Source organism: Bombus impatiens, unplaced genomic scaffold (assembly GCF_000188095.3).
Source record: "Bombus impatiens unplaced genomic scaffold, BIMP_2.2 scf_1060, whole genome shotgun sequence".
NCBI lineage: Eukaryota > Metazoa > Arthropoda > Insecta > Hymenoptera > Apidae > Bombus > Bombus impatiens.
The window spans coordinates 184,525-197,644 of NT_177479.1; the positions used below are offsets into that span (position 1 = coordinate 184,525).

The 13,120-nt window shown below is 41.6% G+C and overlaps 4 protein-coding genes across 4 annotated transcripts in view; 3 read left to right on the forward strand and 1 right to left on the reverse strand.

Annotated features, from left to right (window-relative positions):
- Positions 1-1,949, forward strand: part of LOC100749732 (shematrin-like protein 1) — a 2,770-nt gene extending 821 nt beyond the window's left edge. Inside the window, exons 2-3 of the mRNA XM_033323525.1 lie at positions 7-291; positions 1,109-1,949. Of these exons, the coding sequence (XP_033179416.1) occupies positions 7-291; positions 1,109-1,401 (578 nt within the window). The 3' untranslated portion in view covers positions 1,402-1,949. The remainder of the gene's footprint in view (positions 1-6; positions 292-1,108) is intronic.
- A 2,299-nt stretch (positions 1,950-4,248) lies between these two features.
- On the reverse strand, positions 4,249-12,387 carry LOC100747860. Its single transcript, XM_003493216.4, has 3 exons — positions 12,212-12,387; positions 5,306-5,740; positions 4,249-4,800 (listed from the first exon to the last, which is right to left on the reverse strand). Exons 2-3 carry the CDS (start codon positions 5,367-5,369, stop codon positions 4,538-4,540), a joined length of 327 nt encoding a protein of 108 aa, XP_003493264.1. The 5' UTR covers positions 5,370-5,740; positions 12,212-12,387; the 3' UTR covers positions 4,249-4,537.
- Positions 8,174-9,398, forward strand: LOC100747739 (tetra-peptide repeat homeobox protein 1-like). The gene is made up of 2 exons (XM_003493215.4): positions 8,174-8,575; positions 9,038-9,398. The coding sequence occupies exons 1-2, from the start codon at positions 8,269-8,271 to the stop codon at positions 9,181-9,183; spliced, it is 453 nt and encodes a 150-aa protein (XP_003493263.1). The 5' UTR covers positions 8,174-8,268; the 3' UTR covers positions 9,184-9,398.
- A 91-nt stretch (positions 12,388-12,478) lies between the features above and the next one.
- The window catches only part of LOC100749851 (elastin), a 7,651-nt gene continuing 7,009 nt past the window's right edge, over positions 12,479-13,120 (forward strand). Inside the window, exons 1-3 of the mRNA XM_033323526.1 lie at positions 12,479-12,622; positions 12,725-12,980; positions 13,069-13,118. Of these exons, the coding sequence (XP_033179417.1) occupies positions 12,611-12,622; positions 12,725-12,980; positions 13,069-13,118 (318 nt within the window). The 5' untranslated portion in view covers positions 12,479-12,610. The remainder of the gene's footprint in view (positions 12,623-12,724; positions 12,981-13,068; positions 13,119-13,120) is intronic.

The window sequence follows — 13,120 nt, forward strand, 5'->3', positions numbered from 1 at the left end:
GCCGAGAGGCTATTTATGGTGGATACCATGGTGGACTTTATGGGGGTCACCTCGGATATCCTCATGGAGTGGCAATCGCTGGACCCGCCTTAGGACCAACCAGTGTTGCTGGACCTCACCTTGGAGCGACCATGGTGGCTGCTCCATCTATAGGACCAGCCAAACTCTCTGGATCCGTTGCTGGGCCGGTTCAAGTTTCTGGTGCTGTTGCTGGATCCGCTGTTGTTACTGCTTCTGTCGCCGGACCTGCTCACGTGGAGGGTTACAGCGGCCCCTATGACGGTGGAGTCGGTGAGTGCTCAAACTCAAACTCAAACTCAAACTCAAACTCAAACTCAAACTCAAACTCAAACTCAAACTCAAACTCAAACTCAAACTCAAACTCAAACTCAAACTCAAACTCAAACTCAAACTCAAACTCAAACTCAAACTCAAACTCAAACTCAAACTCAAACTCAAACTCAAACTCAAACTCAAACTCAAACTCAAACTCAAACTCAAACTCAAACTCAAACTCAAACTCAAACTCAAACTCAAACTCAAACTCAAACTCAAACTCAAACTCAAACTCAAACTCAAACTCAAACTCAAACTCAAACTCAAACTCAAACTCAAACTCAAACTCAAACTCAAACTCAAACTCAAACTCAAACTCAAACTCAAACTCAAACTCAAACTCAAACTCAAACTCAAACTCAAACTCAAACTCAAACTCAAACTCAAACTCAAACTCAAACTCAAACTCAAACTCAAACTCAAACTCAAACTCAAACTCAAACTCAAACTCAAACTCAAACTCAAACTCAAACTCAAACTCAAACTCAAACTCAAACTCAAACTCAAACTCAAACTCAAACTCAAACTCAAACTCAAACTCAAACTCAAACTCAAACTCAAACTCAAACTCAAACTCAAACTCAAACTCAAACTCAAACTCAAACTCAAACTCAAACTCAAACTCAAACTCAAACTCAAACTCAAACTCAAACTCAAACTCAAACTCAAACTCAAACTCAAACTCAAACTCGAACTCGAACTCAAATTTGTCTGAAATACAACATGGTAAATATTTACCTATCGCATATAAAAAGATCCGACTTCGCTCTAGGTTTGGGATACACCGGTCCAGCCTATAGTTATACCGGGTATCCGGGATATGCCGGATACTCTGGATACGCGGGAGCCGGTAGTCACGGAGTGGTAATAGCAGGACCAGCATCGCATGGAGCCGTTCTCGCAGGACCAGCGTCCCATGGCGCTGTCCTTTCTGGTCCTCAATCCGGAAGCGCCGCTGTATCCGGCCCTAATGCTGGTTCCGTGGTAATCGCTGGTCCCTCTGGCAAAATTACTACCCACGGAACTGGCTTTGGTGGGATCCACACTGGGCACGGTCATTGGTAACGAATGAGAGCTGTTGGCAGAACAAAAATTTTAAAAATTTCTCGATCGTATCCACTTCTATGAATTATCAGCGGAGTTAAACTACAATACGATATCTGATTGTTATATCGTTAGATTTGTCTCACGACGATCCCCGTTAGCGATACATTTGATACTATGATTTTATAACGATAATGCAATACGAATAAGAACTTTTTATACAGTTGATATACCCTTACTTTTTTTTAAGTAGATAATAAATAGTTTGTAACATAGATATTCGTAGATCGCTCGCTATTTATCGCGTAACTTTAACTGATCTCTTACGGTAATACACGATTTAGTTACACACGTTTAATCATGTTGTTAACTATGTACTCGAAATTCTCGCACGCGATGCTTTAATGGAGTTATATCGTTACAAGTCGTCAACCTTTACGTCGCTTTAAATTCGTTATGCGTCCCATTTTAACGAGCTGTAAAATAATTATGCGTCGATTCCATGCACGCTCTAGTTTTGTCTTTGCAAAAAGGAACCTCCGCGTGTATTTATTCCACGTTCCAAATTTGCTGCTCTCAGTGTCAGTATCTAACCCGTCCATTTTTTATTACTCTTTTATTGCCAAGAAGAATAAAATGTACGGCTTCTCTACATAAACAAGCTGGCACTCGTATGAAATTCTTCGATCGTGCTACCGCGCAACGAATCGAAACGGATCACAAAAGCGTTTCACGCGATCCACTATCGATCTTTATCATTCTGGTGTGTAGTTCTGGAAGTTTTGTTAGTTCATCGTAACCATTCGTGGAATCCGACTACAAGGGGCCACTATCAGAGGGTAGACAAAACCGAAGCCAAGTTGAACCGTTGACACGGATATCGACACGTTGGAATAACATATCGATAGTTGTGGTAAAGGTTAATATCGTTAGATGTATGATTCGCGATACGGTTCGACGATCTTCGAACAAACGCGACGATTGCCTCGACTTTGCGACATCGTTTAAAAAATAATCGACCTGTGTGTAGATCGATCACAGTGAACACAGGTGTGCTGGTACCGCGGTCTAGAGCGAATAAAGCCAGATTAACGAACCACGCGCGCATAATTCACCGAAGGTCGTACACGAGTTCTGCGTTATCTCCTAAGTCGTTCTTTCAAGCGCTGACTCTATCGCGGAATCTGTACACGACAATTACCGCGTGCTTTTTTAAGGTCGACTTGATCCTCGTCACAGATCGTAGCCACGGCGATATTTTCCGCCTGCAAGCCGTTTCATTCGGTTTTTACGATTGAACAATTGCCATTTAAGTGGCTTATTTCGAGCTACCGATTCTCCATAATACGAGTTCAAACCACTTGATCATATTACACCGATAATCGGGTAAAATTTCAGCGAAATACACGATAAATCCATTGTGAATTAAAGTACCTAATAAGTTCGCGCGCACTTGATAATTTAATGTATTAAAAGCACAAGTGCTTCAATTCGCATGAGTAACATCCAAATTTTTAAACGTCTACTACAAGATTGAAACAATACGGTTACATTAAAAACTGAATGTAAAGCAGAGCTGACAGGCGAGAGAATTTATCACGAGATTCATGCACAATCGTGAGAACTATCTCCACTTAATAGCGTAAACCTACATCTTCTGCTTCTACGGAAAGATTTATTTTCAGAGACAACCATTTCGCGATAGCTACGAGACTTAGCTAATACCGAGGTAAGAAATCGAAGAACGAGAGTTCCGTCTTCGTGAGAAAATCGTGGCAGCGCCGTGATGCATCGATCGATCGTTTCGCCACCGACCACAGTGCATCGAACCTGCACGAATTCTAAAAGGTTACTAGATTCCGTTCGACCGATCATTCTGCGGAGGCAACACGACAACGAAAAAATTTACGATATTCAATCAGATCGTTGTAATTAAATGAATAAAGCTTTCCATTAAGTACGTTTAAAAATCAATAGCCTACGCGATTCTTCGAGAAATATAGATCATCAATCGTAGTTTTGTGATCACTGAAAAGGAAGATTAAATGCATCGTACTCTCGTTATTTTTCTCTGCTTTTCTTTATTTCTTCTGTTTGTGAATGGCGTGTGTGCAGTATCATTCATAATTATTCCGACAATATAATTATACCTCACTTCTATTGTGGAGCGTAAGCAGTCCTTTCTATTGTTAAATCACAAGACTTTTTACTAAAACGATGAATAATTGTTTCAATTACTGGTTAGAAATAATCGAACAATGTTTTAAATTTAAATTACTCGATATTGGAACAATTATAAAAGAGGTATCAAAAATACGTTTCTACCCTCCTATAATTTTTATTTCGTTATTACAATGAGTTTTCACAAAATACAAATCGTGAATTGATGCTTTCACTGGGAGAAATTTTTTCACGTTTTAAGCGGGATCATTTCACAGGACGTCGATTTAAATTACGCGAAGCGTAGGTTATTTATTGCGATTTTGCTGTGCTCAGAATGGTAGCGCGGAATTAAAGGAAATAAATGATGCGCCCTAATTTAGACTTCGATATGCACAATGAGTTGTTATTCGTTATTCCTATACTTTATCCCGAAGTCGTAAAATGGAAAATGAGGTAAAACGAAATAAGTAAATATGGTTGAAGACATTGTACGTTTTACGATTTTAGTGGTTGATTGTATAAGTCACATACCTATTAATTACCTGCTTAGAAAATGAAGTTGAAAAGGACAGAAAAAATGGAATTAATCAGTTTGATTCCTGGCAGTCTCGATTACAGCCAGTATCGACATATCAGATACCGAATATTATCGCCAAAAAATTCTAAATTGCACGCTAACAATATGAAAAATGAAACAAATGCAGATTTAGTTTTGCTCATAAGTATACGTTTATTTTTAAACAGTTTCAGTAAAAAGATATATAATACAACAGTGAACCACAAGATCCTCGATTGTTTTTACATTTCATACGACGAAGATTAGCACCCCACGCTATATACACAATGTACAAGTTACAAAGACAAAGAAATCTACTAGAGGAAGCATCGACACGTAACTCCACCCTCCCCATCCGCCCGTGAGACATCCTGGCCTGTATTTCATCAACGAACGCGGCAAATTGCGGTAAATCAGTTAAGCTGTCTCGAACAGGAATTATAAGTTGGACAGATGGTTGACTACCGTGGACATTCCAGCGGATCGACCTCGCTCTGGCATAAAGCAAGAAGGTCGAATTGTTTTCGCGAAGCCCAGCGTCGTTACGGACAAGAACGACGAAAGGTGTGGCCGATAACGAGGTAGATATGGTTGTGGCTGGGTCGTTAGTGTCTCGTAAGTTGCCGGAGATCGAGGAAGGCCGATCGATGGATCCTTCGACGCGCTGCTGCTTTTACGCCCTCGATGGTGTACTGAATGTCCTAAGAATACAAAAATCGTGCAGAGGCAATAGAGAACCAGAAGATTCGTTACGTTCAAAAGATGATTTTCGTATGGATGACACGTCCACATCGAAGGGATATGGATCGAACGTGATCGTAGATCCGTGGATATTTAAACATCGACCCGAGACACGATCTCGTGGAGGGTCTTTCGCCAGTTGGAAAAATAACTCGTTATTTTTCAACAGGACGAGCGGGATATATATATGTGTGGTACGTAACGGCGTGTTCCGGGGTCAGAAAATCGGTCTAGAAACGGGAAAATAAATCTTACGCGTACGTTCTGTGTTCTCCTTGGCTTGATCGTTATTCACATCGCGATTCGCTTCGCCCGTGTACCACCCGCGGAAATTGAGAAACGTGTTTGTTTCGTTCGCGTCGTAGTCTAATTTCTCCATCCCAAAAAAGGAAAATACGAACATATCCTCGATATCTCCGGCAACTTGACTCGAAACAAAACAACATAAATATGGAAGTTTCTTACCTGAAAGTTGATGGCCACCGTGTGGCGCCATCCATGGCGTCGTGGTTTCGTGGTGCACGCTCATAACGGCCACTGTAGAAACCAATACCAATTTTGTAGACTGAGAAACCCGAAGATGATGATGTTGATGAAATTTTAATCGAAGAATCCATCGATGCCGCCTGTGGTGTTTCTCGACCCTTCTATCCCCTAGTTAGGTCGATGATCGTGAAATGTCCTCTCGTAGATGACGGAGGCCACCGAGATTCCGAGCAGCGACTTTCCATCAGCCATCACGGAGGAACATTGCCGTACATGTTGATGCTAAGTGAGCTTTTATAGGCGACACACGCGAACACGTGGGTCGGTGAACTTATCGGGGGTAAAGGCGGGGCTGGTAGCAGCGGTCTGTTAGACCGTGACGGGGTGAAAAAGCTCGGCCGATCGGACAAAAACCTGTAAATAAGGTGACGCAATATTGAATCGAATTGGAGACACCACGCCTAGAAATGAAAGAAAAATGATCTATGCGTTGGATTTGCGTAAGGAATGCATCGAAATAACGACCTACATACCATCTCTTTGTGCAAGATTCCTTTGTGCGAATCTATTTATTAAAATGTAGACTTCCGTTCGTATTTTCGAGATTTGATGTTGAGAATTTTTGTATTACCCTTTCATATCAATTTCTAATTTTTTTCATTTTCTAAATCTTCTATAATTAAGAAATCAGACAAGATAAGAAAATAATATCGTGGACATTGATAAACGTTATCGAAGCAACGAACAACGAGACCATGCGGATCGTGTTTCTAAACTGATAATCCTCCTCTATTCCCATTTCGTGCTTTGTAATGGTAAACCAGTTACACGCAACAGACGATGCGCATTACAATTACCCTGGACAAAAACACCTACACATTGTAATCTTACCATGACATATACGTCAGTGTTCCATTATCTTTCACCAGCTCTATTCGCGATTCTAAAAGTGGCACACAACTTCGTGTTAAAATCGCTCTGGAAGATAAATCAAATACTCTGTCATTCTTGATCCGACGTTCCTTTATGCACCTGTCGCGACAAGAAATCTATTCCTGTTCTCGATTTTCTTCGTGAACGATTGGCCATCGCGTGATCTTCGATATCTGATCCTAACTGCGACCTTCTGTTTCAATCTTAACTGGGTCGTTTAAATCAAACGCTCATAACCATTCAACCCTTTTGATTTCTTTAGGTAACAGTGCATTCTAGTAATTAGAAGTATAATTTATAATATGAAGGAGCAAATATAATTTAATTAGATATAGATCTTTACAGTGTACGATATAACTGGAAATTATATCCACAGGGATTATCCAATATTACAAATATGTTGTTGGAGAAGTAGAAATATTATGGACGGCCACGAGTCGATGCTGAAATAAATCAACGAGTAAAAATAATGGGAACGTATTGAATAAATATTGAAACTACGGATGCATTCAAAAAGATATACGAATTGATAAAGGTGGTTTCCTCTTATGAATTTTCAAATATCTACGATATTTAGTATATACGATACTTTATTCTCAACCAGCAATATATAAAAGTAATAAAAAATGATCAAGCGAGAGATTAGGAAGCCACTTTCCAAATGGAAGTCGTTTCAAACTCCAAGAGGAGAGAAATTTCCGGAATATTTTTTCGACCGAGAAAGGAAAAAGCGAGTTGCTTTTTAAACCCTGCGTGATCGTTCTAAGAAAAAGTAGACTTCGCGATCTTCTCTTGTTCTCTGAAACGAGGCGTACCATTAAAGCCGCCCCTCGAAGGACTTCGCCGTGGCGGGGCACAATTATTCGAACAATCGCGTCGCCGGTCACCTTTGCCACCTTCGAAAGCGCGCGCTACGCCCAACAATGATATTCGAAACGATCCGTGGCGCGAGGCTCGGTGATGCATTGCGAGGCTGGTGCCACCGTAACACACGCGTATCCGACTACAATGAGACAGTCATTCCAGGCGACAATCGCAACTTGGGGACGACGCGTGGGCTACGCAACCCAGTGCCTCGCCTAAACGGATGTACAATGCACAATGCGGACGCATAGTGACACGGCTGTCGACGCGTGCTCGTTCAGATCTGTCTCTTTGTTTAGAAAATCGACAAGAAAAAGATGAAACGACTCTTCTTCGATCGTGAAGGTCGTGATGACAGGTTTCTTCGACCATGAAATTGCAGGATCTTTCACAGGAAAGGATGATCTCGTCAATGGAACATGCTACCTATACTACGACTTTAATACGGACGAATATGTCCGATACGAAAGACATCGATCTTTAATTTGAATCGAGTTTACAGTTAACGTTGATCGATCGATAGAGTCTGCACGTGGTATTAAAGGAATTAAATTGGAAATCTTAAATCTTGTTCGATTCTAAGTACGTAGACACTTTAGTTAGGCTTTTTTGCAATGTAATTTAATTTCTCCAGAAATTCAATGCAACATTTTTAACCATGAAAAGCCCCGGACCGTGACTACCTAGACCCACGTTGAAGCCATTAAACACTCAAACTTTGTGGTATCGGCGTGCCGATCTTTCTGGTCGATAGAGTACCGTGTTCTATACGCAAGGCCAGAAACAATCGTAAAAACCGTCGCTGAAACGGATGCAACGGGCATGTTGAATTGGAGCGGGCGACCTCCAGGGCCTCGGGTGGGCTGCGAGGCGTTAAGCATTAGCCGTGTGTCGCTGCTACTCGATGACTGTCTTAATGCTGATAAGCCGAGGAAACGGCCACGCGCCCAGCCCGCAGAGAATGTTTGGCGTGTCCTGTGCCCCGCCCTTGGGGTTGGCGGGAGCAACTAGGTGCCCAGAGTGTACACAATGCCCCTATAAAAGCACCATCGAGTCAGTCAGATGCCAGCACATCCACTCCAGCCATCGAGGCAAACTATTCCAGTAGCTTAGCAACGAGCAAGCCCTTCGACAAACCTTTCAACATGTGCACCCTCGTAGCGGTCTTCCTCGTCGCTGTTCTTTCGGTAGCGGCTGCGGCTCCTTCGGCGATTTTGGCACCTGGAGCAGCTCTGGCTGGTCCTCTGCTAGGCCCTGCTGCCCTCAGTGGACCGATCGTGGGACCTGCTGCCCTTGCAGGACCAGCTACCGGACCTGCTCGCCTCTCAGGAGCTGTGGATGGTGGCGCCGTAGTGACTGGAGCAGTTGCTGGTCCCTCTCTAGTTTCCGGTAGCATTGCTGGTGCAGCCGCACCCTGGCCAGCTGTAGCCGCTCCTTGGGGTGCACCATGGGGTGAGTAGAGTAGATTCGTAAATTCCACGAACTGACACTCGCCGGTATATTTATCCATAATATAGGCCTTGTAGATAGATTACGTTGATAAGAGGATGTCTTAGAATGGTACCCGAAGATAAGCGTACAACGACGTTTGAATCGATGTGCTTTTTTTCGTAATGTTGATTGGATATTGTTGTTGCAAACCAGTCGCGTTCCATATATCCTTGTCAGGAAACTAAGGTACTTAATCTTTGAACGTGCAACGATCCATATATTATGAATACGATACACACAATGGACGATAAATTCAACCATGCGTAGTAGACCGATCTTTACTCATCCAGCAACGTTTATTTGTTTCGAATTGTCACGTTTTATCGCGTCTCTATCGCGATGTCTTCCTTATTCGAACGCTGTCGTCTCTTTCTGGAATATGTGTATGTATGTTCGTACTAATTTTATATTATCCTTTTTCAGGAACCGTCTTGGCTGGACCTGCAGCACATCCTGCAGCCCTTGCCGGTCCCATCACCGCTCCGGCACTTATTGCAGGACCATCCGGTAGCATAGCAGCTGGACCAGCTGGAGTTGGAAGCATCCTTCGTGCTGATGGCCACTGGTAATTTTTAGCTCACGCTGGACACCCATACACATAATGACATCTTCGACTGATCTCCTCCGATGCCTGCCATTTTGAAACCGACCGCGCCACGATCTCCGTCATTTACCGCTAGTACCTCCATTATTGTATCTTTTATATATATTTCGTGTACATAACAATGTATCGTTTATATGTTTATTTTATATAATAATAAACGCATACCACTTTGGAGAGGAAGTGCACTTCTCGTTTCTGTCATTATGTCCCTTTATTGCCTTGGCTGTAACGTTTGCAAACATACTTTGTTTCGATTACACACAGCGTAATGTTAATTGAATTATTCAACGAGAATAATCAGAATAATTATTTAACTGGGGGATTTAAATGAGAAGTAAATGGGGAATAGATGTCCCGTGTTCGGCAACAGGCAACCATTGTTTCGTAAATTTCAATTGTTCCAGGTAAATAAGTTCGTTTAACATGTCCTCCAGTCCGGCCGAAACAAAAGACCAAATGTTGTAATGAGGACAATGGCGTTCCTCGAAGTTTCAAGTGCGGAAATGTTACAGTGTAATTGCGACTGGTACACGAGACTAACGCGAAACTTTTAGTATTGTCTTTGTTTAGCAAACAATTAGCAAGCGTAATGTGTAAGCTGACGGAGAAAGAAAAATATTTAGAGAAACAATTCTGTACGCCACAACAGTGACTTACAATATACTAAAAGCCCGAGACAATCAACTGCCACGAATCTACCACAGCAGGAATTTCATCGAAGTCTTTGTCGAATATCTCTAATTCCTTAAGAATTTCACACTCGAAGAGTCAAAGCAAAGGCACCTATTGCGTTAGTGATTGTGACATGCAATCCACGATTTATAATGACACCGGTCGGCGGAGCATTGTTCTAGTCCCGGAATATTATCGTCGACATTGTGACGTGGCCAGGCTCCATTTCGCGGTCTATTATATCGTTGACAGTGTGTCGTGGGATGATACCTGTCCACCTTTGCCGGTAATTATAGGAAATTGCTTGAACGCCACTCCAATCAGCCGAGTATTCTCCCCATTTGAACTGTACTCTAATGATATCCGAACATAGCTTTGGTAACGAACCTCTCTCTCTCTCTACATTTATAGGGTAATTGCAATATGGAACACCTGATTTTAAAAACTTTTCAAAACGAGAAACATGTTTCTTCTCAATAAAACCAACTTCAAAACGCGATAAAATTAATAGATATTTGTTTGTTAATAGTTAACTATGCAAAAGTTTAAGTGTGTTGAACTCATGGTAAAAACTGAAAAAAAAAGATCAAGTACGGCGAGTTGACAAAATGGCTGTTAATATTTGTAAAGAAATGTAATAAATTGTAAAAATAATTATTCAAATAAAGAAGACAAGTAATAAAATATATCCCATTTTTTAAGCTTATTTTACATTATGCTCTATTATATTGTATTATATTGTTAATTTTCTTTGTCTTTCACACGTGAAACGCCTGAAGCATATCCCGGAGTGTAATTCCAATGAAAACAGCGAATACATCGGATCCATATTTCACCATTATTGTCTCTTTGGGAATTGCAACCACAAAATAAATATAATTCTGTATCATATTCGTCTATAGCAGCATTATTGGCATGTTCTATATGACGTACACTAAACGTGTTTAACATTGGGTACATAAGTATATATTAGGACAGAAAAATAATAATCACATTAAAAATGAAATAAATTTAACGGTAAATTTCTTTCGGACACTCAAAGCCAAATACGCTTAATGAGAAATCATAGAAAGATGATATATTTTTATTTTCTTCAACTAAAAAATATTACCATTTAACTCGCTTCTCGAGAACATTTATACGTTTTCAAATACAACGATCGACGGATTACCAAGCGAATCTCAAATGTGAATACGCTTGTCTTTTGCTTCCAACGAAATATTTTACACCATTGCCAATTGATTTTGTATTATAATTACTTGCCGAGATATTGCAGTGTTCCATATTGAGTACAATTACCATCCTACTTCATGGCTCTGCTTTAATCTCTGTTTTCATTCGCGCCAGCCTCTGGGAAATGCCACGACGAAGATGCTTTACGGCGTCTTTTTTACGAAACTCTGCCGGCTTCTAGTTCCTGTGGGAAGCTGAAGGAAATTATTAGCGCCATGCGCATTACCATTTCAAAGGCACGTCCACGAGCGAACAGCAACAAGTACCGGGCCAGTCGTTACGTCCCACGGTTTATGCATGAACAAAACGACAGTCGTTTAACACAGACGTGGATTCCATACGGCGGACATGAAATTCAAGTAGTCGAATAGCGAAGAGCACCTCGATGACTTTCAACGCTTGCGTAAGCAAACGTTTACTTGCTTCCACCGTGAGGTCTGTGATTTCGTGTGATCCGTCAAGATGCCGGGATTATTTGAGGTTTTCGAGCTTTGAAGTTTAAGCGTTGAAACAGGATGTTGGTAAATATTTTGGAGGATGTGAATTGTAGCCACGATTGTATAGGGAGAGCTTGAAATGTTTGCGAGTACTGTTCTTCTTTTAAGGAACACTTACAGTGGCTGCTAAATGAATATTGGAAAGATCTAACTCAGAATCGAGAAGAGATACAATGCCAAAGTTGATTTAAAGAAAGTGCAGAATTGTTCAAGCAATGTAAAAGTCTAGAGAAGGATACGCTTCAACAAGAACAGCGTTTAAAGAAATTTACTTCTGTCAAAATAAAGTAGACGTCTAAAACAATAACAAAAAGCACGCAGTGGTTTCAAACGTTTAACTACTAATTCATTTAAGATTCGATAGATGCAATCTTCGGTTAGCATTTAGATAAAAATTTGTCTCAATCCCACGGTGTCGTCAACCACCAAAAAGACACGAAAAGACATTATCCAAATTCTCGAACAGCACTGGACTCTACGTCACGATGAATTCGCGAGACGAACGGGCACACCCCAGAAGCGAATTACCGTGACAAAGCGGCGTTTCCGACTACGAAATCAGAACGATGCGCAACAAGTTCGAGTACTTACGTCAAGTAGTCTAAGTGGGATGAATTCCGACAAAACCAGAACAGCATAAAGATAACGAGGTAACGCCGATTCTCGTGAATTCCTCAAACTTATGGCGCTCGAGTTCCGTTCCCGATATTACGGGATGGGTGCAATTAATCCGCGTCGCACGATGGGACTGCCTGGAAGTGTCTCTTCGACGCGGAGTTTAATAGCTTACACAGACACGCGACGAAGACATTCTTCCATACAGAAATAGGTCGGGCCGGCAATGGTAATGGTGTGACATTTCCTAATGGAAAAATGTCGGGAAAGCTATAGATTCAGGGTCAGAACCGAGTATAAAAGCAGCTATCGCGGGATTAATTGGCAGTCTTACAATTAAGGTGATAGACAACGCTGAAGAATAAAGCAGCAACCATGAAATATTTGGTAAGCTTCTCGATTCTATTTTATTTGCATCAATAGTAACTTCACGGTATCGACATATGTTGATTACTTCTTAAAATAATTGTTTAATCATATTTCTATTAGGCTGTTCTGGTATCAATCGTGTCGGTTTGCTCAGCTGCACCGAGTCTTGTCAGCCCACTCGTGGGTGCTGTAAGCGTAGCTGGTGCCCATGTAGGATCAGCGGTCGTTGCTGGTCCCGCAGCTGGAGCAGTTAAAGTAGCTGGACCAGTTGCTGGACCTGCAGTAGTCACTGGAGCCGTAGCCGGCCCGAGTGCCGTTGTTGGTTCGGTTGCTGGACCTACTGTCGTTTCTGAACCGGGACTGGGCGTTGTCGTTGGTAAGTGATCATCTTCTTAAATCAAGTTTATTTCCTTTATATCACGGGAGATTTCGATAGTAATTGTAATAAATAAATTAATTTTCAGGTAATGCGCTCGTTGCCCCTGCACTCGCTGCACCTGCAGTGGTAGCGGCAGC

What these genes read in the sequence shown, in the direction of transcription:
- LOC100747739 (XM_003493215.4), top strand. Translation starts at nt 8,269, where the DNA reads ATGTGCACCCTCGTAGCGGTCTTCCTCGTCGCTGTTCTTTCGGTAGCG. An exon ending in TCCTTGGGGTGCACCATGGG is followed by an intron (nt 8,576 to 9,037) that starts GTGAGTAGAGTA and finishes ATCCTTTTTCAG; the next exon opens with GAACCGTCTTGGCTGGACCT.
- LOC100747860 (XM_003493216.4), bottom strand. Translation starts at nt 5,369, where the DNA reads ATGAGCGTGCACCACGAAACCACGACGCCATGGATGGCGCCACACGGT. An exon ending in CGGTGGCCATCAACTTTCAG is followed by an intron (nt 4,801 to 5,305) that starts GTAAGAAACTTC and finishes TTGTATTCTTAG; the next exon opens with GACATTCAGTACACCATCGA.